Source organism: Puma concolor, chromosome E4 (assembly GCF_028749965.1).
Source record: "Puma concolor isolate L17-30 chromosome E4, mPumCon1.1.hap2, whole genome shotgun sequence".
NCBI classification, from domain to species: Eukaryota; Metazoa; Chordata; class Mammalia; order Carnivora; family Felidae; genus Puma; species Puma concolor.
The window spans coordinates 58,520,243-58,547,672 of NC_141683.1; the positions used below are offsets into that span (position 1 = coordinate 58,520,243).

Consider the following 27,430-nt stretch of genomic DNA (forward strand, 5'->3'; position numbering starts at 1 on the left):
GATGTTTCTGTCCTGAAGGTGCCGCTGACCGGCTCTGCAGCCTTGCACGTGACTGCTCTCCAGGCTTAGTTACCGCATCAGCGAAGCGAGGGCATTCGGGCGGTCGCCATCGCCAAAAATCGATTAATTCTGTGGCTTCAGAGTAGAGAGGGTGCTTTGCTCCTATGTGTCCTCTTGGAGGAGACTGTGATTGTAAAAATTAGCATGGTGTTTGCCATCTGTCTACATTGCCAGGCAAGAAGACATTTGGTTCTTTGTGCATCCCTCATGCTATGCTTGAGTGTTAAAAGAAGAATTTATAATTATTTCCAAATCAATGCTGAACTGACTGCATAGCATACATTTGTTAAAGTCTAAGAGACCAAAAACCAAGCTCATAATATAGTAAATGCAATATTTTAAAGATTTGTTCTCTTTTATAAAATGTGTTCTAAGAAACAGATATTTTAAAGACCAGTGTTTTCTAACGTGGGGGCCAAGGACGGTCTGCCTCAAAATGTGCCACTTTGGCATATTATTTTAATAAAAGTTACTTAAGCAGCTGGTGCAAGGACACTCGGATCCCCTTCTGTCCCCCTGAATAGAGGAAGTAGATCTCCCCTATAAAAGGTGCGCTCCCTGTACTAAGAAGTAAAGAGATCCCTTATTACCACAGAGATAGGAACTTTAAAGCCAACACAGCTGTAGAAACAAACATTGTTACTTTATTTCTAATCTACCACAGAAGTCCAAATTCTGCTTTGAATTCCTTACTAATTAAAGCTCCTAAACATCTGTTTTCTTTCTTTCTTTTTTTTTTTTTTAAAGGTTTTATTTTTAAGTAATCTCTACACCCAATGTGGGGGCTAGAACTCACAACCCGGAGATCAAGAGTCCCATGCTCGACTGCCTGAGGCAGCCAGGCGCCCCACATCTGTTTTCTTTATCCTGTCAATCCCTCACAAATTTACTGTCTCTTTGTTTAAGAAGTATAAAAACTGCCTGTTTTCGTCATTTCTTTGGGTCTCAACTTCATTATTGGGCCTCCATGCACACATGACGAAACTTCAGCTTTTTCTCCTGTTACTCTGCCTCGTGTAAATTTAATTCTCAGTCCAGTCGGAAGACCTTGGAGGGTAGAGGAAGAATTTTCCCTTCCCTGCATTAATTTGGGCATATTAAACATGACAATGTGAACTTTTTTCCCCTGTAAGCTTTTATTATTTTTTTTAGATTGGGTACCTAAGTTTATATTTTCTTGGGAAAAATAGTAAGCTTACCTTGTATAAGTTTTAAAGAGACCTTTGATACACTTCTCTTTGGAATTGATTTCAATGTTTTATGATGTAGGATGATTGTTAAGGAAACTACCACTGCTTCGGAATTGTAAGTAAACACTGAACTATTTTTATTTTCAAACTTATCCTTTATATCCTTACAGAACGTTGGCTCTGATTAAACCAGATGCAATATCAAAAGCTGGAGAAATAATTGAAATGATAAACAAAGCCGGATTTACTATAACCAAACTCAAAATGATGACGCTTTCAAGGTAACTTGTTGGCCATTTTCAGTCATGTAAAGTCTGATTCCGTATTGTTTTCTTTTTTAAATCATCTGTTATTTTTCATGTCACTGTTTAAAATAAAAGCCTCTCACTGAGTGGCAAAGGATAGAACACTAATCTTATTAAAATGAGAAAATAATAAGACCACAGGTAATTATATTCACCAATAATAATTGAACTCCAAGCAAGTAGGAATTGTCAGATTGTACCTGCCTCACTTTTATCGTGTTCCCTAACTCCATTGGCTTTTATAACACCGACGCTGGATAATCGTCATCTCTTCTCCTTAATATGGAAGTATAACACACTGTGTGAAAATGATAGAAGAGGAAATGAACGTTTAAGTATTTCTACTTGATGAGGGAGTATTACTGTTGGGATTTCCCAAAGGGAGGCCTTTGGAAATGTTTACATTTTGCTCCGCCCAATGGGTATCATTGGCACATACCCTGATTTACTACTCTGAAAAGCAGTCCATTCTGTCTGACCTGATAGTCTCTAAGTTATTTAGTGAAAACAGGACTTACCCCTCGGTAGGGACATTAATGTGGCAGTTAGGCAGAACTGGCTCCAGTGGCCTTCTTATGTTACTCCACTGGGTGTTTTTGTTTCTGTTTTTTGTTTTCTTGCGTGTTTTTTTGTTTGGTTGTTTGGTTGGTTTTTTTGGTCAGGTGTCTTACTGCTATTCCCGGATATATATTGTATGGGACAGTTGCTGTTTTGGCTCCGTGAGGACAGGGACAATGAGTAACTGTAGATATTCAATGCAGCTTTGCTAAGTCTGATCCCCAGATACCTTAATGAAACACCTTCAAGTTTATCCCAACAATGACATACATTTAATTTGAACTCTTCCTGTGTGTAAGGTCTTGCAGTTTGCATATCTTCTAGAAAGGCAGGAGGCTTAAGTTTCAGAGCACAGAATTCAGAGCCAGATTGCATGTAATTGCACCTCTTAGTAGGTGTGTGACTCTGGACAGTTTATTCTGTGCTTCGTTTTCTTCATCTGCAAAATGGAGGTTATAACCACCTGTATCGTAAAGTTGTTATAAGGATTATGGGAGTTTAATATAAGTAAAGTGCTTTGAAAGACCCCTACACATGGTCAGTGTATATGAAGTTAGCTATTGTTATTAGTAGTGGTAATCTGGTGATATTATTATCTAGTGGAGCTGAGGTCATGCCCGTTTATAAGTAGTTAAATTTGTCCTATGTCTGTATGTGTCATGAATGCTTGCCCTCACAGCAGGTGATGGGACTGCATTCTGGAGAAATGCCTTTGAATAGTTTCAATGAGATTAAATTTTTTTTTTTGTCTTTATACCACTAGTGCTTAATAAATTAGGCATCAAACTTCCCAAGATAAAGATGCCCAGGGACACTTCACCGCTTCCTTATTTTTTTATAGCACCTCGTACATCTCTATTAATCCTAATGTCAAGTCTTGGATTTTGTCCAACTGGAAAGCTAACGAGCTAGTCTGTTACTCTTTCATGGATGCTAGCGAAGACGTGAGACACCTGGGTCGGTGACAAAGGACTTTATGATGGTACAGCAAAGCCGCAGGAGCATCGCGCTTATGTTGGTTCTCCTTGCCTCCTTGTCCCGTGGGAATAAGATGATACGGATCCAGGTGGATCTTGTATACGCAGTTGATTGCATCAGAGCTGAGGCGCTTTGAACTTGGGTTACCCACTGTTTCGGTAGGCAAGCAGTACACAGGCTGCTCTCTGTACTGAAGAGAGACATGACCTCATCCCTCCGAGTGGCTCACTGCAACTGTGACTCGGAGAAAAGGCTAGGAGGGAGGGCAGTGGGGCCTTGCATTCTTGGCCCAGCCAGTAAGTCACGATACGAGCACCAGAGACCCATGGAGGAGTATCTTCCAGTGCTTACATCTTTGCTAAACTTGTCTGTTCAAATGCCAGTTCCCCAGTCACGACAGTACCTGAAAGGCAGCAGCTGAGTTGCATCTGACTTTGAACTTCTAGTTCTTCGATCAGTGCCTGATTCAAGCTAGGCACTAAGTAAATATTTCATGAAAGAATTAATGGACAAATCTTTGTGGGAGAACGGTTTCCTTATAAAAACACAGCAAGACATAACAAAACAACAACAAAACTCCTTTCTGTGGTGATGCCCTTGATGGGAAGAATTCATGAACCCTCATCTTGGTTCCAATTTTGGATGTTGAATGGAGATAACTATGGGGTCGGTGACATGTTAGAAGAAAATAGTGAAGCACTTTTCGGAATTAATGTTTGTCTTTTCATCAGTGTTAAAGATTATGATTGATTTTGTTTTCTTTTTTAGTAGCTTAGTTTTGTTGAAAAGTTTAGAATTGGTTGTTTGAGTCATCTTGCTGCTAATTCTGTTTTTTAATTTTAAGTTTATTTTGAGAGAGAGCAAGCGAGCAAGGGAGGGACAGAGAGAGAGGGAGAGGAAGAGAATCCAAAGCAGGTGCCGCAGTGTCAGCATGGAGCCTGATGTGGGGCTCGAACCCACTAACCGTGAGATCGTGACCTGAGCCAAAATCAGGAGTCAGTTTAACCATCTGAGCCACCCAGGTGCCCCTTGCTGCGAATTCTCTTAAAATGCTCTCACATGAGTTTTTCAGACAGTTTTACCTCATTTTAGGCCACAGCACAATATATCCATTTCACTTTTGTGAATTCTTCCGACCCTCTGTAGTTGGTAACAGAAAGGGTGTAAATAGAGATTTGCAGCAAGAGATTTGGGTTCATCTCCCCCACCCTCCTTCTCTTACTAGCACTTTACCTGGACAAGTTATGGAATCATGTTGAACTTCATTATTTTCATGAGCAAAATGCAGGTAATCATACCAATTTCAATGTATTGTGAGAAATGAAATGATTTAATGTTGGCATAATAGGTTCTAGAAAGATGAGTTTTCTTCCCCTCTCATTTCTTGGGATGAATTTTTATTTATTTATTAATTATTTTTTATACTCGCATAGTATACTTTTCATAATCTGTTCCTAGTTGAAGAAAATATTTCAGTATATTTGGTTTGAATAAGAGTATGCCTGCTATAGTTTACTGTGTGAATTCATTTGGTAGTAGGTTCGTAAAATCTTAAAACACTGCAGACTAAGTTAATTTTCATGCCTGAAAGGATAATCCTATGCTGGAGGACACTTGAAAACTTATTTGATATTTTAAAAAGTAGTTAATGTTGACATATTCGTTATATAATGTGTACTCAGTTCAAAGCCTTTAAAACTGTCTGAGTTTGAGAGACACCTGGTTTGATTAAGATAAAAAGTTGTTTAGACTTTTTAGCCAATCAATTTAATCTTTTATTCTTTCAGTGTCTCTATAGATATTCTTTTGTGGGAATATAGATTTAAAAAGTAAATTCCTATTGCCCTTAGTAAATTCTGAGTATCTCCATATTGACCTTCCTTTTCTGATGACGTTAATTAAAGCATTAGTTTTTAATATATTAACAACCAATAAGAATACATTGATATGCTTAATTTGTCAAACAGATTTTAAAAACACAAGTATATAGCCTTTCCTTGGCAGAGATCTCAGAGAGAAAACTGTAACTGTTAAGTTAAAATTCTAGCCTGACCTTTCAAGTTTGAAGCCTGGAGAAGAAAGTGACAGATTTTGAATTTGAAGATCAATTTGCATTTTTAAGTGTAATTTATTTGACTTCTAAAAAACAAATAATTCTTATTGGTCAAACGTTACACTTTGTTTCAAGAATATTAAAGATGCTGATGAAAGGGAAGATAATAGATAACATGAGGAGAAACGTAAATATTGCCTCTCACATTCATTGTAATTTTACATCTTAATAGATATTCAGCTAGCAAAAACTTTGAAAGGTGGGACAATTTGAACAGAATATTTAGTGAAAAGTCATTAATCAGTTTCCATACCAATCAAATAAGTAGAGAACTTCATCTTTATTTTATTTTATTAATGTAAGCTACAATAATTTTTTTATGTAATTCTTAACTTGTCATTTTGATTATTTTACAGGAAAGAAGCAACAGATTTTCATATAGACCATCAGTCAAGGCCCTTTTTAAAGTAGGTGCTGAATTTGGGGCAAGTGGTTTACAGCAGAGGATATTCTGGGAAACTAAAGAATTACAGTTTTATAATTCAAAAATTTGTGACATGAAAATAATCTGTCAAAAGGACCATAGCAACATTTTGTAATTGTAGAGAAGTGTTTTCTAAGAATTGTTTTTTTTTTGTCCTTTTATTAAATTAGAATCCTTATTTCACCCTTAAATATCTTAAACTTTAATCAGCAGCAATTAGGATGATTTGTTTACATTATAAGAGGCATAGCTTTTTTTTTAGATTTCAGTAAAATAGTGATAATTATATTTTATGTTGAGTATTTTTTAATGTTTTTATTTATTACTATTATTTTTAAGTTTATTTTGAGAGAGAAAGAGCACACGTGTCCATGAGTGGGGTGGGCAGAGAGAGATGGGGAGAGAGAATCCTAAGCAGGCTTCACGCTGTCAGCATGGAGCCGGATGCAGGGCTCAAACTCACGAACCGTGAAACCATGACCTGAGCCAAAATCAAGAATCAGATGCTTACCTGACTGAGCCACCCAGGTGCCTCACATTTTCTTAAGGGTTTTAAAACTTTTATTTAAGTAACCTCTACACTCAACATGGGGCTCGAACTGACAACCCCAAAATCAAGAGTTGCATGCTCTAACAACCGAGCCAGCCAGGAACCCCTGTGTTGAGTATTTTTGTTGTTTTTTTAAAACTCTCCTGGAGCGCCTGGGTGGCTCAGTCGGTTAAGCGTCCGACTTCAGCTCAGGTCACGATCTCGCAGTCCGTGAGTTCGAGCCCCACGTTGGGCTCTGGGCTGATGGCTCAGAGCCTGGAGCCTGTTTCCTATTCTGTGTCTCCCTCTCTCTCTGCCCCTCCCCCGTTCATGCTTTCTCTCTGTCTCAAAAATAAATAAACGTTAAAAAAAAAATTAAAAAAAAACTCTCTTATTTTGGCATTCTTGTGTGCATGAAACAATGTTCACGGAGCCCTTATTTTTTAACTAATACTTTTGTTCCTTGAAATATAGCAACTACTATATGTTAGAAACCGAATTTATGTTCTAAACATTTGAATATTGTGAGGTGCATATTACTATTGTCAAAAAAGTGCTTCCATTTCTTTTTTTTATTTTTTAAAAAAATATTTATTTTAAATATGAAATTTATTGTCAAATTGGTTTCCATACAACACCCAGTGCTCATCCCAACAGGTGCCCTCTTCAATGCCCATCACCCACCCTCCCACCCCCCCCATCAACCCTCAGTTTGTTCTCAGTTTTTAAGAGTCTCTTATGCTAAGGGAAATAAGTCATACAGAGAAAGACAGGTACCATATGTTTTCACTCTTATATGGATCTTGAGAAACTTAAGACCATGGGGGAGGGGAAGAAAAAAAAGAGATTTTTAATTTTTTTTAATGTTTATTTATTTTTGAGAGAGAGAGCATGAGCAGGCGAAGGGCAGAGAGAGAGGGAGACACAGAATCCAAAGCAGGCTCCAGGCTCCATGCTAGCAGCACAGAGCCTGACACAGGGCTTGAACCCACGAACTGCGAGATCATGACCTGAGCCGAAGTCGGGCACTTAATCGACTGAGCCACCCAGGTGCCCCAAAGTGCTTACATTTGTAATAAAGAAGGATATTAGTCAGGCTGCTATAATAAACACACTGCTTGGCATCCTGCATATGATAGTGTTTTTCCTTTAATTGTATAATAGAAAATTATGTTATAGATTATTTTAAATCAAGCAGTTTAAAATATTTCCAGGCCTTGTTAGAATATACAGTTTTCTTGGGGCACCTGGGTGGCTCAGTCGGTTGAGCGTCTGACTTCAACTCAGGTCATGCTCTCACAGTCTGTGAGTTCGAGCCCCACGTCGGGCCTTGTGATGACAGCTCGCAGCCTGGAGCCTGCTTTGGATTCTGTGTCTCCTTCTCTCTCTGCCCCTTCCCCGCCCATGCTCGCTCTCTCTCTCTCTCTGTCAAAAATAAATAAACATTAAAAAAAAAATTTAAGAATATACAGTTTTCTTGGAAACTATTATAGCTTTGCTTTATGTTTGTGGCATTATATTGCAGCACCTGGTTTAATGTCTTATATGTAATTAGTATGCAGTAAATTTTATTAACTGGGTGAATTAACGAGTTTTCTGGTATTATGAAAGACACAACAAAAGATGTACCTGCATTAATTGGAAATAGTCTCATGAAGAAGTATTTTTTATGACCAGGCACACCTTTCTCTGCATTATTAACATGCGACACCCATTATAGGGTGTGGTTATAGGTTATAGGCTTATTCACTATGTGTTTTGAGGAATTCTGTAATAACAGGACATTAGATGATAAGTTTCTTGACGCCAGGGTATCATTGAATATTCTGATTTGTAGTTAAGTAATTGTTATGTGCTTACCGAATGTATCAACATGGATTTGTTCCCCTGATTTGGGCTCCTTAAATCTAATTGTTTTTGGCTACTAAGTCCTAGAAGAATATGTATGAAGAGGTCATGGGGCCTTTTTTTTTTTTTAATTTTTTTTTTTTCAACGTTTTTATTTATTTATGGGACAGAGAGAGACAGAGCATGAACGGGGGAGGGGCAGAGAGAGAGGGAGACACAGAATCGGAAACAGGCTCCAGGCTCCGAGCCATCAGCCCAGAGCCCGACGCGGGGCTCAAACTCACGGACCGTGAGATCATGACCTGGCTGAAGTTGGACGCTTAACCGACTGCGCCACCCAGGCGCCCCCATGGGGCCTTTTAAAGGACAGAGCGTATGAATACTTCTTCATACATACTATTTTTTAGAAATCCTTTTCAAAATGAATTGAAATGATTTAAAAAGGAAGGGAGTTAACTCATAACATGATTCATGAGGGAAGGAAGCATGTAAAAGAGTCAAGAGTTAATCGGTACAAAAGTGTTTGTCACACCATGTGCTTTTCTTCTAGAGGGTTCTGGCCTCTCTCATAGTTTAGAAGAGAGAGAAACATGCACTTGCTTTAAAAAGTATTCTGTCCCTGCCCCAAACAGTAGGAGGAATGGTGTCACTTATTTCCATGTGAAACCTGCCATTGCTGCCTCATCCACGTACGGGAGCGGAGAAGGGAAATGAGATATTGTTTTTATTGGTTGGGGTGCTGTGACTCAGTGCTGGAGTTTTCATCAAGAACCCATGTGTACTCTTTAAAACTTAAGATGGGAATATCCCAGAGTAGCTTTTATAGTCAGAAGGGGGATATTTTTTCAAGGCCTGTTGATTTCATTTTCCTTATCACTAGCCCAACTCCGTGTTTATTGACTGCAAGTTTACTGTCATTCTTTGAATCCTAATCCACACAAAAGTAAATGAATTCTTACCGGAAATATGTTAGAAGACATCACTCTCATCACTTTCTATATTACAAGTATGATTGGACTGTGGTGGCAAACCACGTGAAAATAAAAAGGGAAATCCTTCTGTACCTTTCAGAGCAATGGGAAAAGCATAGATAGGCATTTCAAGTCAATGAAGTAGTCTTAATGAAGCGCAACATTGGCTTTTTTTTTTTTTCTTTGCTGACAGTAAATGATTTGACACCAGTAGCGATGTGTAGTGGCTCAGGCTACTGGAGGACACTCAATTATGAAAATTTTATCTTGCCTATGTAGAATTCACTGTATCCGATAGTTCTGAGATCATAATATCCATGTGTGTATTGAAATACTCCAATTGTAATGTATTCTTGTGAGTAGAGATACACAGGTTGACAGAAAGATGAAGCAAATCAGTCTTTTACCTGTTTTATAGCGAGCTGATCCAGTTTATTACGAGTGGTCCTATTATTGCCATGGAGATTTTAAGAGACGATGCTATATGTGAATGGAAAAGACTGCTCGGACCTGCGAACTCTGGTCTGGCACGTACCGATGCTCCTGGAAGCCTGAGAGCCCTCTTTGGAACCGATGGCATAAGAAATGCAGCTCATGGCCCTGACTCTTTTGCTTCTGCTGCCAGAGTAAGGTGTTTGAAAAATATTTTAGTTCTGTTTTTATTTTGTTAAATGTGTTAGGTCAGAGTAAAGCATTTCTGTCACTGCTGACTTAGGGTAGATTTATACAGGTGACCTAGCAGTAGAGAAAGTCTTTGACCTGTTGCCTAGAATTAAACAGCATTTCAATAATATGTCTCTTTTGTGAACTGGTAACTTGGTCATGGTCAAGATAAGTTTTCTCCAATTAAAATACCTGTCATCCCGGTTTTTGTCCCAAAACCATTTAAATTATTCAGGCTTATAAATGTTTGAATAATTGAATTCACACAAGACCAGTTTATGGATAATAAATATTCAGAAAGAAAGCATTATTTAATATATTTTTTCCTGACTCATACTTCACACTATTTTCAAGCTTAACGTCCTTTTCTTTACCTATATATAGCTAGTGTTTATGAAAAAGTTTTTATGCTTCTTACAATTACTCCTTATTTTAAATCCATAGAAATAAGGTATTATACGGGGTTTATGCTGATGTTGATTTAATGACGTTGCATGTTTATTCTTAGCATCATGAGAAGTTTCTCAGCTAATTTAAGATGGTTTTCAGTCTGGTCATGCTTTCATTAAAATATTAGACAATTTTAAAATAATTGAATTTTTCTTTTTTTTTTTACAGCTCTGTCAACAGATCCTTTCGGTTTTCCCTTCAAATTAGACTTTGAATTTGATTGTTGTGGTCTAGGTCACTGTTATATTTTGTCTGGACTACTGTATAAGCGTCCTAATTCCCCTTTCCTCTTCTCTGACACTCAGTTTATGAAAATTCTACCTTGCCCACGTAAAATTAACCAGGCTAAGAGAGATCTTTTCAAACCAGATTAACAATTCAACTATTGAAGACTCTTTAGTGAATTTTTTTTAATCTCTTCTACAATAGAATCTCAAGTCCCTATTGTAGGCTCCAGAGCTCTACCTGATCTGATTTCCATCTGTCTCCCTGGCTTTATCTCCAGCCTCTCCGTTATTCACTGTGGCCCAGGTACACTGACCATCTTGCTATTCCTTGAATAGCGAATCTCTGCCTGGCTTGTTCAATCAACAGTAAAGAGGACAGTGTAGTTGAATGGGGGTGAGGGAAGGAGGGGCTGATGAGGGCACAGAAATAATCAGGGGAGATATCACATGGTAATATTTCTGACATTTTCTCTGAGGAAAGCTGGGACCTATTGCAGTGTTCCAAGCGGAGGGCTGACATGATTGAATTGGCCTTTGAAAGGGCTATACTGGCCCTGAGAATAGCCTGTAGACGACAGGAATGGCATCAGGGAGCCCAGTTAACAGGCTGTTGCAGTAATTCAGGGAGATGATGGCTTGGACCAGGGTGGTGGCAATGAGAGGAGTATGGAGATATATTTTAAAATACATTTTAATCAGTGGAGGTCAACTGAACAAGATTTCCTTCCAGATTAAATGTAGAGTCGGAGAAAAATTGATATCAAGGATTACTCCATAGCTCCTGGCATGAACAACTGGAAGGCGACGATTTACGTAAACTGAAATCAGGAAAGCCGTGGTTAGTCAGTAGGGATGGAAACTCAGGAGTTAACATTTTGGACATTGCAAACTTAATCTGCATGCTAGTCATCAAAGTGGAGAGATGTTGGGCAAAAAATTTAGTTATATGAGTTCGGGGAGGGAGGTCTGGACTAGTACATATGGGGTCATTGGCATCTAAATGGTATTTAAAGCCTTGAGAATGGCTGAGATTACTCAGGAGAGAGTACAGATAGAGAAGAAAAGAGAACAAAGATGGAGCCTTTATGTTCTTAGTAAAAGGCTGAAGAGGAGGAAGCAGCAAAGGAGGCAGAGAAGGAGCCGTCAGTGAGGGAGAAGGAAAAACCTCAGAGATGATTGTGTCCCGGAGGCCAGGTGAGGAAAATATTAAAAGGGGAGAGAATGATCAGTGGGGTCAAATGAAGCAGACCTATCAAGAAAGAAGGGCCCTGAAATTGACCACTGGATTTTGCAATGGAGAGTTCATTGGTGAAGTTTGTGAGAGAGCAATAGAGTCAAAGTCCTGCCGGAAGGGATTTAAAAGAAAATTGGAGGACGGGAATATAGACAACTTTTTTTTAGGAGTATTGTTGGATGTTGAGCAAAGAAATGAGGTGGTAGCTGTGAAGAAAAGCAGCATCTTTTTTCTCGCTCTTTTTTTTTTTTGAAGATGAGAAGAATTACAGATGTGAAAAATTGAGGATGTAGAAAAAAGACTGAGACTTACTGGCACAATGTCCTTGATTAGGTGAGAGGGAATGGGGTGCAGGAGTAGTTGTCTGTAGCAACAGGTGTGAAGGCGGACTATGGGGGCGCAGATGCTGATTCTTACTCCCTTAGTTAAGACAATAGGAAGCAAGGTCAAAAACAGCTAAAAGTGAGGATGAGGGAGACGGTGTTTATTGGTTTGAAGAGAGAGAAGATGCGAAGTAATCATCAGAAAGACTAGGAACAGGAAGCAATTAGGGAAATATGGTTGTGGTGCTGAGTAAGTGGCCCACCTGATGTTCATGGTTCTGAATTCTGAGTGTGGTTGTTCTCCGTCCTTGTTCAGCCGCATGGGTGTAGGTGCAGAGTAGGTGGAGCGTTGACTTCAACCATGGCTGTAGTTTTGTGAAGCGAACTCGATAGGAAGGTCTTGGTAGTCAATGTGAGTGTGCAAGAGAGTGATTATAGTCTTTGACCTTTGATCTTAGTAGTAGACAATCACTCTAAATGTTGTCTTCCTTTCTGGAGTTACATTACCAATCAGATCTTTCAAGATATTACATAAGTGATAGGAATAAATAATTAATGAAATAAATGGAAGCTGGAACTGAAAGTCACTGACCATGCTCATTGATATTTGCTTCCTGTTTCCCTCCCTTATTGTCTTACCCCGTCCATTTCCATCAGTTTATTTAATAAATTTAAGCTCAGGTATGCTTGTCAGATTTTAGGCAATTTAGGCTCTATATGTATCCATATATTAGATGATTCCATCAGTGAGCACCGTAAGGGGAGCAATTTTCATGTTTTGATCAGTAGAACCTGCATGGCACATAACAAATGGTGAATGAATTCTGGTGTTGGCCACTAAAATTCCCTGGTTACTTCCCATTAGCGAACAATATATTTTTTAAGTTTTTGTATTAAAAACCGTGATGTAAATAAAATGGGAAGAAGTGGGAAAATGTGAGCATATAATTTTGATCTTTTTCTCAAGGTATTTTACCTTACACATATTCTTTGCCTTTTATGAAAATACCATGAATCTTGACTGTGAGTCCAACTACACCATGTTGCAGTATTACGATTTATAAGAAATGCATATGATGCATATGCATATAATGCATAAATGATTATGATTTATAAGAAATGCATTTCCCCATACCTTGCCCCATGTATCTCTTCTTCTGGCTGTTGATGCGTAGCTTTTATCGTATCCTTTCATAAGCTGGTAAACTTAAGTATTTCCCACAATTCTGTGAGCCTCTCTAGCAAATTAATTGAACCGAAGGTAGAGGTCGTTGGAACTTTGTGTCTATAGACAGGCAGACAGTCAGAAGCATAGGTTGCCTGGGGTTGGTAACCGGCATCTGAAGTGAGGGTAGCCTTGTAGGACTGAACCTTTAATTTGTTGAAACCGATGTTGTCTCTGGGTAGATAGTGCCAGAAGGGAGTTGATTTCTTGGACACCCTGCTGGGAGAATTGCTTTGGTGTTCTGTGTGGGAGAACACTCCCACACTGCAGTTGGGTCTGGAGCCCCTAAAAGACATATTTTTATTCTGTAGTTAATAATAGGTTGTGCATTTATTTAATACTATTGATGCTGAAAATAAGTGGATTCAGAAGTGCAAGGGAGGCTTTATACTTTAATATGATAAAGCTAGTCTTGTCTTTTTTTTTTAATGTTTATTTTTTTTTATTTTTTTTATTAAAAAAATTTTTTTTTCAACGTTTATTTATTTTTGGGACAGAAAGAGACAGAGCATGAACGGGGCAGGGGCAGAGAGAGAGGGAGACACAGAATCGGAAACAGGCTCCAGGCTCCGAGCCATCAGCCCAGAGCCTGATGCGGGGCTCGAACTCACGGACCGCGAGATCGTGACCTGGCTGAAGTCGGACACTTAAGCGACTGCGCCACCCAGGCGCCCCTATGTTTATTTATTTTTGAGGGAGAGACAGAGCATGAGCAGGGGAGAGGCAGAGAGAGAGGGAGACACAGAATCCGAAACAGGCTCAAGGCTCTGAACTGTCATCACAGAGCCCGACGACGTGGGGCTTGAACTCATGAGCCATGAGATCATGACCTGAGCCCAAGTCGGACGCTCAGCCAGTTGAGCCCCGCCCCCGGTGCCTCTGCTAGTCTTGTCTTAAGTACATGTTTGTTTCTATGGCTGCACATACATAATGTGCCTATCTTCAAATACAGTTTGCAGAACGATTGTTTTCTTCTTTTTATAGTGGAGAAGCTTCTGCAGAGTTAGCTACCGTAATCATTCCTCCTGAAGAAATGTCTTAAACATATTTGTTTCTATTTTGTACACTTAAATTTTTTAGCTCTTTCTGACATTCGTCCCTGAAATACCCCATCGTCATGAACCCTGTAGGATACACCTTTTCTTGACTCTTGTCTTGGGAGGAGTGAGTATTGTGGACATCGTGTTAGCTGACTAGCTATCAAAGAGAAATCTGGCTGCAACGCACAGCACACGTGAGGAAGCAAGGACAGGACATGTGAATTAAAAACTGAAAAACCTCACACGAGCATCCCCAAATAATCTCTCCTTGATCTTAAGTTCCTATTAGTTACGATTTAATCCTTTTTTTTCTTCCTTATCCAGATTTCACCAAAGCTTAGACTATAGTCACAGTTTTCTCTTCAGTTGCCTGTGGCTACTCACTGAGAGCAACCACTGCAATGTGGCTTCATCTTTTCATTCCACCAAAATCATTTTGGATAAAATAATCAATGTCCTCTTACTTACAAAATTCAAGGAAAAATTTTTATTTCTTTTGTATCTGTCTGCAACATTTAAGTTTGAACACTTTCTCCTTTTTGAAATTCTCTACCCTATTTTGATTTTGTGATGTCTCACTGCCCTTGTTTCTTTAGAGCTATCGGGTCATGATCTATGTCTTATTAATTGGCTGTTCTTCCTTCACCTGTCCTTTAAAGTGATGATGTTAATCAGACTCCATTCTCTCACCTACTAATGTTTTGCTGTGTTTCTCAGTCTTGGTCCGTAAAATAAGGGAATAGTTGTACCTACATTATAGTGTTCTTCTGAGGATTAAATGAAATGATTTAACTGTTTAGCATAGTGCCTAAAACATAGTGTTTAATGGAGATTATCTGTTATTAACACTCCACTTTCATGGTGCTTCTCAAATCTCTACCTATTAGTTGTACTGCATATACTATCAATATATAAAAATCAATAGTGTTCTTGATATACCTGAAATAACCAGTTAGAAAATGTAGACTTAAAAGAGAGTTCCTTCATAGTGTAAAAAAAAGTACATGATGCTCAAGATAAACCTAACAGAAGATGTGAGAGATCTTTATGGAGAAAACCATAAATTTTATTGTAGGCCATAACAAAAGACTTAAATAAATGAAGATCTATACCACGTTCATGCATGTGAAGATTCAGTATCCTAATGATAAAAAGTCTTTCCAAATTTATCTATAAATTCAGCGCATTTCCAGTCAAAATTGAGGCAGAGTTTTTCCTGAAGCTTAATGAAATTCTTGCGTAGAAGAGCCGAAAGCGCCAAGGAAGTTTGGAAGGGTAAGAAGAAATGGTGGTGATAAGATGACTTCTTTATGTGAGAGGAAGCCTTTTATAAAGCTTTGGTAGGAAAAGCAGTGTGATACCGGTATGGGAGTAAACAAGTGGGTCAGTGTAACAGCCCAGGGTACTCAAGAAATGACCCATAAGTGATGAGATCTTGGTGGCATTATGAATCATTGGGCAAGAGATAGATGGATAGTCAATAAATTGTACAAGATGATTTTATGTGGACAACTCAATTTCTTAATTCTGTGTGTAGGGTTCTCCTTAGTCTTTCAGATTCATACTCAAATAACGCATCCCAAACTGAACTGATTAATTTTAACTCACCAAACTATTCCTTTTGTATTCTGCATACCATTAACAAAGGAACTTGAGGGGCGCCTGGGTGGCTCAGTCGGTTGAGCGTCTGACTTCGGCTCCGGTCACGATCTCACGGTCCGTGAGTTTGAGCCCCGCGTCGGGCTCCGTGCTGGCAGCTCGGAGCCGGGAGCCTGCTTCGGATTCTGTGTCTCCCTCTCTCTCTGCCCCTTCCCCACTCGTGCTCTTTCTGTCAAAAATAAAAAACCAAAAAACAAAAAAAACAAAGGAACTTGAGAGCCAGTAAATATTCTTCTGCCTCCTTTATCCCCTACATCCAATGAATAAAAAGTTGTGTAGATTTATCTTCTAAACATTTTCTTCAGTTCTCTCCTTTTCCTTCATTCCTACACTCACTGTGTAACCCGGGTTGCTATAATAGCTCTGGCTCAGACTTTTCTCCCACAAATACCTCTTCCACATAGGTTTCAGAGCAAGCTCTCTAAAAATATTGATCTGTCCATGTCATGAATCTGCTAAAAATGTTCCAGAGTGATGCATTATCCCCCAAATCAAGTTAAAGCTCCTTAACGTGTTTTATGAAAACGATCTGAATGCTAGCCTCTTCTCCAGTCTCACGTCCTGCCTCTCCTTCTTTAGACTCTGGTGTTCTTGCTCTATTGCCTTTACTCTTTCTGCCCCTCTGCCTTGGAATGCCATATCTCCCTCTGTCCAGGTAATTTTTTTTGGCCCTTTAACTCTGCCCAGAGTTCTTTATATATTACAGATACAGATTTTTTACCCAGGTATATGATGTGCAAATACCTTCTCACAGTGTGTTGTTTGCACTTTTATTCTCTTCAACAGTGTCCTTGGATGAGTAGAAGTTTTTAGTTTTGATGAGGTCCAACGTATCAATTTGTTCTTTGATGTGTTGTGGGTTTTGTGTCACGTCTAGGAAATTGTCACCTCATTCAGGGTCACAGAACTTTTCCCTTTTGTTTTCTTCTAGCGATTTTATAGTTTTTGGTTTTATATTTAGCTACATGATCCGTTTTGAGTTAATTTTTATATATGGCATAGGATCTGACCAAAATTTGTTGATTTGTGTATAGACGTCTGATTGCTCCAGCATCATTAGATAAAATCACAATTTTTCCTCCACTCAGTTACCTTTATACCTTTGTCATATTTGTTGACTATGTATCTGAGAGTGGATTTCTGGATTCTTAACTTTGCTCTATTGATCTTTTTGTCTTTTTTCATTGTGAATTTTGAACTTATTAAGAAAACAAACATCGCATTTAGAAATGGACAAAAATTTTGAATAGGCATTTACTTCACCAAAGAAGATACATGAATGGTATGTAAGCACACATTAAAAGTACACAACATCAATAGACATTATGGAAATATTAACAATGAGCCAACACTACACAGCTTTCAGAATGGCTAAGGTTTAAAAGAACGGACCATATCAAGTGACAAGGATGAGAAGAAACTTAGGAACTATCATACACTGCTGATGGATGAGAATTTAAAATGGTACAATCACTTTGGGGAATAGTTTGGCCGGCACTCAACTAAAAACTTAAACATGCAGCTACCCTGTGATCCAACCATTCCACTCAAGTATTTTCCCAAGACAAATGAAAACAAATATCAATACAAAGACTTGTGCATAACAACTTTGTTCATAACAACCTTATTTGTGATATCCCACACCTAGAAATAACCCAAATGTCCAAGAGATGAGTGGATAAAGAAACCATGATATTAACACATGGAATACTATTAGGCCATAAAAAGGAATGAAGTATTGATATACGCTACATTGCATGAATCTCAACATAATTTTGCTGAGCGAAAGAAGCGGGACTAAAGAGCACATACTATATAATTATATTTAAGTAAACTTATTAAAAATTAAACTAATTCCTAACGATGGAAAACAGATCATTGGTTACAGGGCCAACTTGTTAATGGTAAGGGACGTAATGGTAAAGGTAATGGTTAATGGTAGGGGAGGCAGGGAGAGGCAGAAGAAAGGGATTGCCCAGAGGAAGGAGGGATGACTGATAATGCTTATTATCTTGATTGTGGTGATGTTTTCTCAGGAATAAACATGTCAAAGCTTATCAAATTGTATCCTTTAAATATACTCAGTTGGAAGTATGTTCATTATACCTCAACAAAACTTAGAAACCAGTGGCAACAACTCTGCTCAACTGTTATCAATTTCCTGGTTCTATGTGAGGTACCCTTCATACCTACTACATACCTCTATTTCTTACCATCTTTGAAAAGTATTTGTGTTTATGTTTATCCTCTCAGTAGACTGTGAATTCCTCGAGGATGTCCAATTCATCGTCATACCTCCAGGATCTAGGTCACTGGTGTTCAAAAATGTTTTGGAATTCAAAACTAACAGAGACCTTATGTGTATCGAGTACTCACTACGTTGCAGGCATCATTCCACATGCTTTTATATCTGATTTAATTCTCACAGTACGCCGTGTAGTCGCTTAGATCATCCCAATTTACCAGGAACTGAAACTTGGTGAATTTAAGCACCTTGGCCTCCTGACAACATGAGCCCGAGTACCTCTGTCTCCAGAGCCCCATGTTTAACCACCAGCCCCATGTTTAACCAACTGTGGATACCAAAAATAGTGGCCTACCTTGTTTTAAACATTACCGTCTTTTAGAATACGTTAGTGATGGAAACACTTTCAGAGAATTTGGCAAGTGGAGAGAAGAAAATTTAGCATCAGTAATCCTGCCACTGATGTTTACAGTTTGTTTATGGCATATTCCTTCCAGCTTGTTCCCTTGATCATTTATATAGTTTACATAAGAACACCATGTACCTGATTTTAACTTGATTATTTTTTTCACTTAATAAGATATTTTTCATGTTAACAGATTATTGTCACAGGAGTACATTTTAATGGCTACAGAATATTTTGTTGTATGAATATAACATGATTTATTTAAACATCCCCTTACTTTTGGACGTTTTGTTAGGTTCTCTTTTTTTTTATTTGTAAATAAGGCTGCATTGATCACGTGACTTCATATTTCATTTCTTAAAGGTTTGGATTTTCTGAGAACAGATTTCTTATTTGGTATGAGGGTATGTAGAGAGCAAGTTCAGTGTTTTCATGTTTAGTCTGAGGCATTTACAAAAATGATATGTAAAATTATGTAAAAGTTTTGGAGAAACTTTTAACTAACAACCATTTAGTGATGCCTTTATTATGGTAATAAAGATAAGAATGTAGATTAGTCAGATGTTTTAGTGAGATTACCGGTGGGATTTTAGGTGAAATTTATGAAACAGTGCTACTGTTTTGTTACAATTTGTTAAGTAAGATATAGTAAAAAAAAAAAAAAAAAAATTGAAGACTCGATCAGTCTTCATTTTAGGTTTTGGTAAAGTTACATATCTCTATCCTTCCCTGCTAGGTAGTTTAGGAACATATAAAAGGCTAAGAGTAATAGCAGGAACCCTTGGAAGGAGAGGAGCTTTATGTAAAGTGTTTAAGCAGCTCAGATCACAAAGGGATGCGAACATTTTTTTGTGCGACTATCACATTTGTTGTGTAAACTCTCTAAATCAGTTGCCATAACAATGACCTAGTAGAAGTGCTCTTGCAAATGTCCGTTTAGATTAATCCCTGGGACAGATAGGACAGCCTATGCAGGGAGAAAGAGCAAGCAAAGGCAGAAAGTAGAATTAACTCACTTTCGCCAAGAAGGTAGATTTAAGTAAGACCTTCATATTCCTTGCCTGAAATACATATTTATTCAGCATATGTAAATGAGTGCTTGGAAAGCTGGCATTTTCAGTTTTAAAAATTGAGGAAGAGAAGAGGAAAGTCGAGACAAAAATAACTGGCCCAATAATTGGTTCAGCTAGAGGTGGAACAGTTTAGCACAGCTTCTTTACTTTTGAAAGACAGGTGATGGAAAAGGCTCAGGGCTTTGCAACCAGCGCGACCTGGGTCTGAATACCGGCTTTGCCCCTTGCTAACCCGCAAGGGCTCGTTAATCAAGGCTTTCTTATGTGTGCAGCGTGGGTAGAGCGATCTTATTTCTTAGCACCTGCAGAATGTATTAGTTTCTGAATTTCAGTCGTTTCTTAACATTGAGAAGCTGCTAGTGCAAAACGAGGTCCCGGCCTACTCGGAGCTTGCATCTGATGGTGAAGGGGATGCCAGATAATAAACAAATAGACGTAAAACAAGTCAGGTGGTAAGTGCTCCGAAGAAAATAAAGCGGGGGAAGGGATAGAAAAAGCCCAGGGTGGAGGAAGGATTGTGCGTTGAGTGGAAGTGAGGAATGCTGTGAAATATATTGATATATAAATATAAATGTGTGTCGGGAAGCCCTCACCGTCTCTGGTTTGAGCAGAGATCAGAAGGAAGTGAGGGAGGAGCCATGCAGATATCAGAGAGAAAGAGTGTTCCGGGAGGAAGGGGAGAGCACAAGCTAAGTTTCTGAGGTGGGAACTTGTTTGCTGTGTTTAGTCAAACAGCGAGGGGGTGAGGCCAGTGGTGCCCGGACGGAAATCTAAATGTTTTTGTGGAAACAGATGATTAGCTCAAGGCACAGCTAGGGGCCTAGGGGCCAGATCCTGAAAGGCCTTGTAGATGTCTAGAACTTTAAAATTCATTCCGAATGAGATAAAAGGCTACTGGAGAGTTGTGTGCCGAGGAGCAGCATGTGTTTTACAGGTTTTCATGCTGCCTGCAGTGTTAAGAATAGATCAAGCCAGGTGGGTGTAGGTGTGCTGGGGGGCAAGTTGGAATGGGGAGAGCAGTTAGGAGGCTAGAGCAGTTGTCAGAGGGAGAATCGGTGATAGGCATGGACCGGGGTGACCGATATGGAAGCGGTTGGATTCTGGCTGGACCCGTTATAAAGGATTTCCTGAGCGATTGGGTGGATGGCTAAGGAAAGGAGAGAAATCAGGGATCACTCGAAGTTTTTTTTTTTCTTTGGCCTGTGCAGTTGGAAGGATGGGAAAACAGGGTGGGAGTGAACAGATTTTATGGGAGACAGTGGAAATCAGGACATTTTAAATGTGCATCCTCTATAAGTGGTAGTGGCTGAGATATGGGTGTGAAATTTAGGGAGGAGGTTGGACTGGAGGCAGAAACGTGGGAGCCATCAGAATACAGATGGCATTTAAAGACATGGGACTCGAGCTCATCAAGAGAGTGACCGTAGGTAGAAGATGGACCCTGGAGCTCTCCAACACGGAGGGGTCAGCCGCATGGGCAAAAACCATCAGAGGAGACTGAGACAGAGTGGCCAGTGAGGTAGGAAGACAGTCAATGAATGGAAGCATTGCAGGATATGGAGTGAGATCACCTGGTCAAATCCCGCTCGGTCCAGTGAGGCGAGGGCTGAGAAGTAACCAGAGTACTTGGCAACGCAGAGGTCACATCGAGCAGTTTGGGGATGAAACCTAAGTGTCACCTTAAGAGAGAATGGAGGTGAAAAGTAAAGACAGAGAATAAAGACCCCCCCTTTTGAGGAGTTTTGTTGCAAAGGAAGCACAGAAACGGGAACTCTAGAGGAGGCCTTTCCTTTCCAGTTTGAACAAGTCCACATCTTCTTTGTGGCTTTCAAAATGTACACAGTACATTGTACTGTGGCTTTCAAAATGTGTAGTACATTAACACGTCCTGTGATCTTGCAATCTTCAAATTCGTTGATAAATGAGTATTTACTTTGAGGCATTTGTTTTAGGTGCTGAAAGACCTACAAAGCCATGCAGGTTAGTTACTTGCTGCAGATCTAAAACTTGTGAAGGGCAGTTGCCCAAATAGCCACAGTTTTGACTGGGGACGTCACAGAAGGCCTCCTGGAGTCGGTGATATTTGAAGTGGCCCTTTACACGTTGGTAGAGTCCTTTGGAGCTTGGGACAGAGGGGCTTATGGGGAATGCTGGAAATGACAGCAGGAAAAGCTTCAGGCGGAAGGCATTTATCTGAATAATTAAAAGAATTAATTAGTGTGACTGTGTTTGTGGCTGGTTCAGATTGCTGAGTTGTCATCTAAGGGAACCATGGACAAAGCAGATACCATAGCCTGAATCTGGTTATAAAATAAAGCTTATATGATTTAATTGTATGCTAGAATTGTAGTAAGTTCATTAGTTGAAGCTAATTAGTTAAAGCTAATTTCGCAGTTCTGATTCTTAAATACTAATCTGTTTCTACAAAGAATTCCTAGTTTTTAACTTCACAAATTTTAATAAAAAGTTTAAAATCAGACCTGTGTCTATGAACTAATGCTTTGAGGAAAATAAGAACTTTATATTCATTACTTCCAATATTCAAAGTATGTTAAGATGTTATTAGTTTTAATCCTAAGGCAGAATGCTACATGTCCTCATTACTTTAATTGTACTTTTTTTTAGATGATCTTTTGATTCCAAGACTTAAAACAGGGTTCGGTTCATCAGTCTTTGTAAAAGTCATTTTTAGAAAATTTGAAGCAAAGAGTTTATATTATGAAACTTTAAAAGTAATCCTGTCGTTTTTTTTCCCCTCTCACATTAATATTCTAGGAGTCCAAGATAAGAGATTACATATGCCAAAGTTAAAGTTATTTCTTTTTGTCTTTAGGAAACGGAGTTATTTTTTCCTTCGAGTGGAGTTTGTGGACCTGCGAACACCGCTAAATTTACCAATTGCACCTGTTGCATCATTAAGCCCCATGCTATCAGTGAAGGTAAGTGCTGTGTTAAATACAGTGTATCCAAGTACATTTTGTTAATAGGAGCTTATTTTCTTAGTTCATTTTTTGATGTATTTCACAGCAGAAATGAAAGTATCATTTTAGCATTTTTTTTCCTTTGAAGCCACGTGAGTAAAGGTAACACGAGTGAAAAATCTGTCTCCACTTATATTTATCTGCACATGTGTACCTTTTTTAAAAAGGCATTCCTTGAGGTGCTGATCGTGACCATGCTTGTCCTGCTTAAGATCTTGATTCCTTGACTTTAAATCCGCCTCCTCCCACCACATAACCGATTTGCTTAATTCACTGAAATAGGTCTTAAAACAATGTCTGCAGTATGCCCTGAGAAAGCTGGAGAAACTTCCTTCAGTTCTTAGTATATGAAACAAAGTTCTGTGAATACAGAAATACATATTTGTACACATACATACATATACACATGTGCACACGTGCAGAGATAGGTAGATATATATATATGGCTATATACTGAGAGTGTAAACTTTTTTCTTTATTTTTCTTCATCTGTTTTATTCTGTTGTGTGCATTTTTGTGAACTATTCCCAATTCTTTTGGAAATGAGATGGATAGAATTTAAAAGGTTGCCCTTAAAAAAAGTAGAATATTCTGAATAATAAACATAGGTGAATGGGTTTTTTTAGTTTTTTTTTTTTTTCCCCAAGTATCAAAGCAATTCGGGTATACAGTAGAAAATTTGGAAATAAAGTGAAAAAGGAAACAGTAAAAGTTACCTGGTTTTCCATTGTCTTGACATTGTTAATACTTTTATATTTCCTCTAAATTCTTTTCTTCTGAATATGTGGATGTGTGCATGTAATTGTTGACATGCATTGTTAAATTAAACATGTTGAATGACATGTAATTGTTAACATGGTTGCAATGTATGTCCATAGGATATTGTTTTAATTTTAGGGAGCATTTTGGATGCTTTTAATTCTTCACGAATATTTTAATAGTTGTACACCATGCAGTCATAGAGATGTAGTATAATATTTGGCTACGTAGGTTGTTTCCAGTTTTTTGATATTAACAATAAAGTTTTAAAGAATATCTTTGTACATGAATATTTGACAGTATCTCTAGTCATTTCCCCTGGCTAGTGTTCTAGAAATAGAAGTATTGGTTGAAAGGGTATGAAGATCTTAAAGATCTTGTTGCATAATTAATACTTCTTTAATTATTTAGGAAGTACTTTAATACCTTGTAAATCCTTAGGACCACAGTTATAGGGAGCTAACATGCACGATCGGTAACGAACATTTATGGAGACCTTTCCACCATGTGCTAGGCTGTATACCGAGTACCTTATACATTATCTCCTTTCGTCTTCATGTCAATTATGCCAAGTAGGTGGATATATCATTCTTTTCCAGATAAGTGAACTGAGGCTATCTGAGAATAAGTTATTTCCCCCAATTTAGAGCAGGGAATCTAGGATACAGACCTGGTCTCTTCTACCCTCCACGTTCTCTCCTCTACGTATACGACTCCACAGCAAGATGGTTACGGTAACACGGTTAGCAACACTTCCACAGGAAGGAATGATACTATTTGAAAGGGCTGGTGTTGACAGGCTATGAAAAACAAAATTGGGACTTTATGTTGCATTCATTTCTTACCTTGGGATGAATACACACACACACACACACACACACACACACACACACACACATGCACACATTTATACCCAAATATGCACACACACATATGTGTACACATACATACATACATACATGTATACACATACACATACATAATATGCACATATATACATATATAATACACATGTTTTATTTTATTGTTATGTTTTTAAAGTTTATTTATTTGGGGCGCCTGGGTGGCTCAGTCGGTTAAGCGTCCGACTTCGGCTCCGGTCATGATCTCACGGTCCGTGAGTTCGAGCCCCGCGTCGGGCTCTGTGCTGACAGCTCAGAGCCTGGAGCCTGTTTCGGATTCTGTGTCCCCTTCTCTCTCTGCCCTTGCTCTGCTCGTGCTCTGTCTCTCAAAAATAAATAAACATTACAAAAAAAAATTTTTTTTTAAGTTTATTTATTTTGAGAGAGAAGGAGAGCATGAGCAGGGGAGGGACAGAGAGACAGAGAACCCCAAACAGTCTCTGCACTGTCAGTGTGGAACCCAGCGCGGGGCTGGCACTCATGAACCATGAGATGATGACCAGAGCCAAAACCAGGAGTTAGGTGCTTAACTGACTGAGCCACCCAGGTCCCACCCCCCCCACACACATTTTAATATGATGCGACAAATTCTTCTTGTTTAAAAGCTTCAACTTCATTAAAAAGCTTACCTTTGGCATCTTAATACATTCAGTTGGGTCTGCAACTGTTTTATTTTTTTCTAAGGAAAAGTGGGATGCATGGAAAGGCAGGAATAAAATAGGATTCTAGTAAATATGGTTATTTACTTTAATAATTGCATAAATATAACTGAAGTAATGAAAGTGATTAAATGAATGGTGATGTCAAAATGATTTATTTTATATTTATACAGGTTTAAATCATTCTTAGAGCTATTTTTTTAAAAGATTGGCTATGTTTCATGTATTTATATTTGATACATAACGTTAGAGGCATATGAGTTGATTGAAGGAAATTTTGTAAAATCTGGTCAGATGGCAGAATACTTTTAACGTTGGCATTTTGAGGCCTTTGTTTTTCTTTTCTTTCTAAATCTCAATTTTAGGGATCCTTTTAGACCATTTTAAAATGTGTAATTAATCCACTATAGCTTAGAGTTAAATTGTGGCTGCAGTGAAATGTAGTTCAAAACCTCATGTTGAATTTATTGTTAGATTTACGTGGGCCCTTTCAAGTGCTGGCATATGTTTATCTTTTTCTATAAGGATCTCACTTCCCGGTGTATTTAATTTCACCTGTGGTCTAGAATAGGTATGAGGGAAGAAGGGATTTTTTAAAAAGGTGGTGTTGATGCACGAGCAGTTGAAATAGAATTGGGTCATTTCCTTCTGTTGACTGTCACCTTCCCCAAAGAAGTCCAGAATAGTTTCAGCCAAGCAAACCTGTTGCTTAGTACAGTGAGAACACGCCTTGATGGTCTTGACAGACTTCACTAGGGAGAGAGAGTGGGCCTGTATTGTAGGGTTTTGGGTGTGACCTTTAGAGATTTAAGGTGGGTCTTGCACTGATCTGATTGAAACTGGGTAAAGTTCGTGATCTAATAGTTTAGGATTAGTGGGAACAGTGAGACAAAGCTCTTAACCAAGTCTTGTTAAGTACACAGTTCTTGGATAAGTGAGTTGTTTGTCCAGTTGAGGGAATACTGTGGACTGTTTGAGTAGTCTATTGTTGGGGCAAATGGACTTTTGGGAAGTTTCTGAAGCAAACAATGAAGTTATTTACTGATTTATAGCCTTATCTTCGGGTAAGAATTTCTTGGCACAAATAATAAAGTCATGTGGATGTAGGCAGCCTCAGTTCTTAGCCCTATAGTTAATTTGTATGGATGTGGAGGTTTACTTCTCCTAAGAGAGCTAGAAAAAAAGAGAGCTTAGTTTGCAGATGAGGTGGCGGGAAAAAATGATGGGGTACACTTGGGGCATCTGCCGTGTTCCTGTACGTAGATTAAAGTACATTTTGTCACTTGGGGACTCAGGATTTACAAGGGAAGAAAAACAAGGAGAATGTTCTTATGTTCTTTTTTCTTTCTTAATTTAAAAGCTATACAATGTGTTTGTTTTGATGTCCTCGGTATTGTTTCCATGTAGCTAGTTTAATTCCATCAATGAAATGAATTATTTTTACTCTGAAATCAGGCTGTGTAGGTTTGTCTTTTGGCTCTGCTGCTTACTAGCTGTGGGAAATTGCATTAAGTATTGAACCTCTTTGTCCCTTGTTTCCTTATCAAATAAGTATACTTATCAAATAAGTATAATATAGCACATCATCTTAAAAGGGTAACTGCAAGGATTAAATGCACTGACAGCAACAGTTAAATGGCTAAATGATTAATTAAATGGTTAAATGTCAGGATGCATGTGTTAAACACAGTGCCCAACTCTTAACGTGCTCTATGTGCTCGACATTCCTACTATTATGATTACTACTCTATTCGTACTGTAATTTTCCCCTCAGGTTCTGGTTCTAACTTAAATCCATGCAGGAGGCTCCTCACTTACCTCTGGTTGATTCAGCAGTCATCAGCTGTTCCCTATTCCATTGGGCCATTGTGGTTGGTCCAGGGTGGGGTGGGAAGGAGAAGGTGGCAGCCAGTGCCGGGATGGCTGCTTCTGCCCTTGTGTCACCCAGATTTAGCCTCTGAAGTACTAGAGGCCTGAAATTTTGTTGGAAAATTTCCCTTCTTATAACGGATTTAGGCATTAAACAGTTTCACTGCAATTTTCAAAATACTGTCCTTCCTGAAATGTCGTTTCTCCCATAGTAAAGTGAGTCAAGGTGGTTTCTAAGTTTCCCCTCAGCCTTTAAACTTAAACCCAGTATTCGGTACCTCAGTGTTGTGTTTTGGCTGTAAAATTAATGCTATGTTCATGGAGACTGTTTCAAAGCATGTTGGATTTTATTTTTACAAAGGTATGGAGAGACAGCGTTGGGGTCTGCTTGCATTTAATTAGTTGGGAAGCAAATTACTTCTGCGAATTCTGGCCAGTTGACAAATTTACCCCCGAATTGACTCTGATATGCTAACTAGCACAGGATGAATACCAGCAAGGTCATGTTTATCACGTTTTTCACTTTTTAAAATTGGGTTATTCTTACTCAGACCCTCTTGCAGAGTTTTCATTTCCGCCCCAAGTGGTAGTTTGATGCTAGGTAGGCCCAGAGCCCCATAAGACACGTGCCACCAACTTGGGCTGCTTGAATTGGTTAAGTTCTTAACTTTTTGGTGTGAGATTTCCTCCAAGTAATTCAGCCCCTGGAACCCTGTGGAAGAGGTGTGAAATTTTTGGG

The 27,430-nt window shown here is 38.7% G+C and overlaps 1 protein-coding gene across 2 annotated transcripts in view; it reads left to right on the forward strand.

The window, feature by feature from the left end:
- Window positions 1–27,430, forward strand: part of NME7 (NME/NM23 family member 7) — a 263,016-nt gene that overhangs the window by 64,761 nt on the left and 170,825 nt on the right. For both annotated transcript variants that reach the window (XM_025926224.2, XM_086693698.1), the window contains 4 exons: window positions 1,421–1,531; window positions 5,561–5,611; window positions 9,395–9,602; window positions 22,355–22,460. In XM_025926224.2, the coding sequence (XP_025782009.2) occupies window positions 1,421–1,531; window positions 5,561–5,611; window positions 9,395–9,602; window positions 22,355–22,460 (476 nt within the window). The remainder of the gene's footprint in view (window positions 1–1,420; window positions 1,532–5,560; window positions 5,612–9,394; window positions 9,603–22,354; window positions 22,461–27,430) is intronic.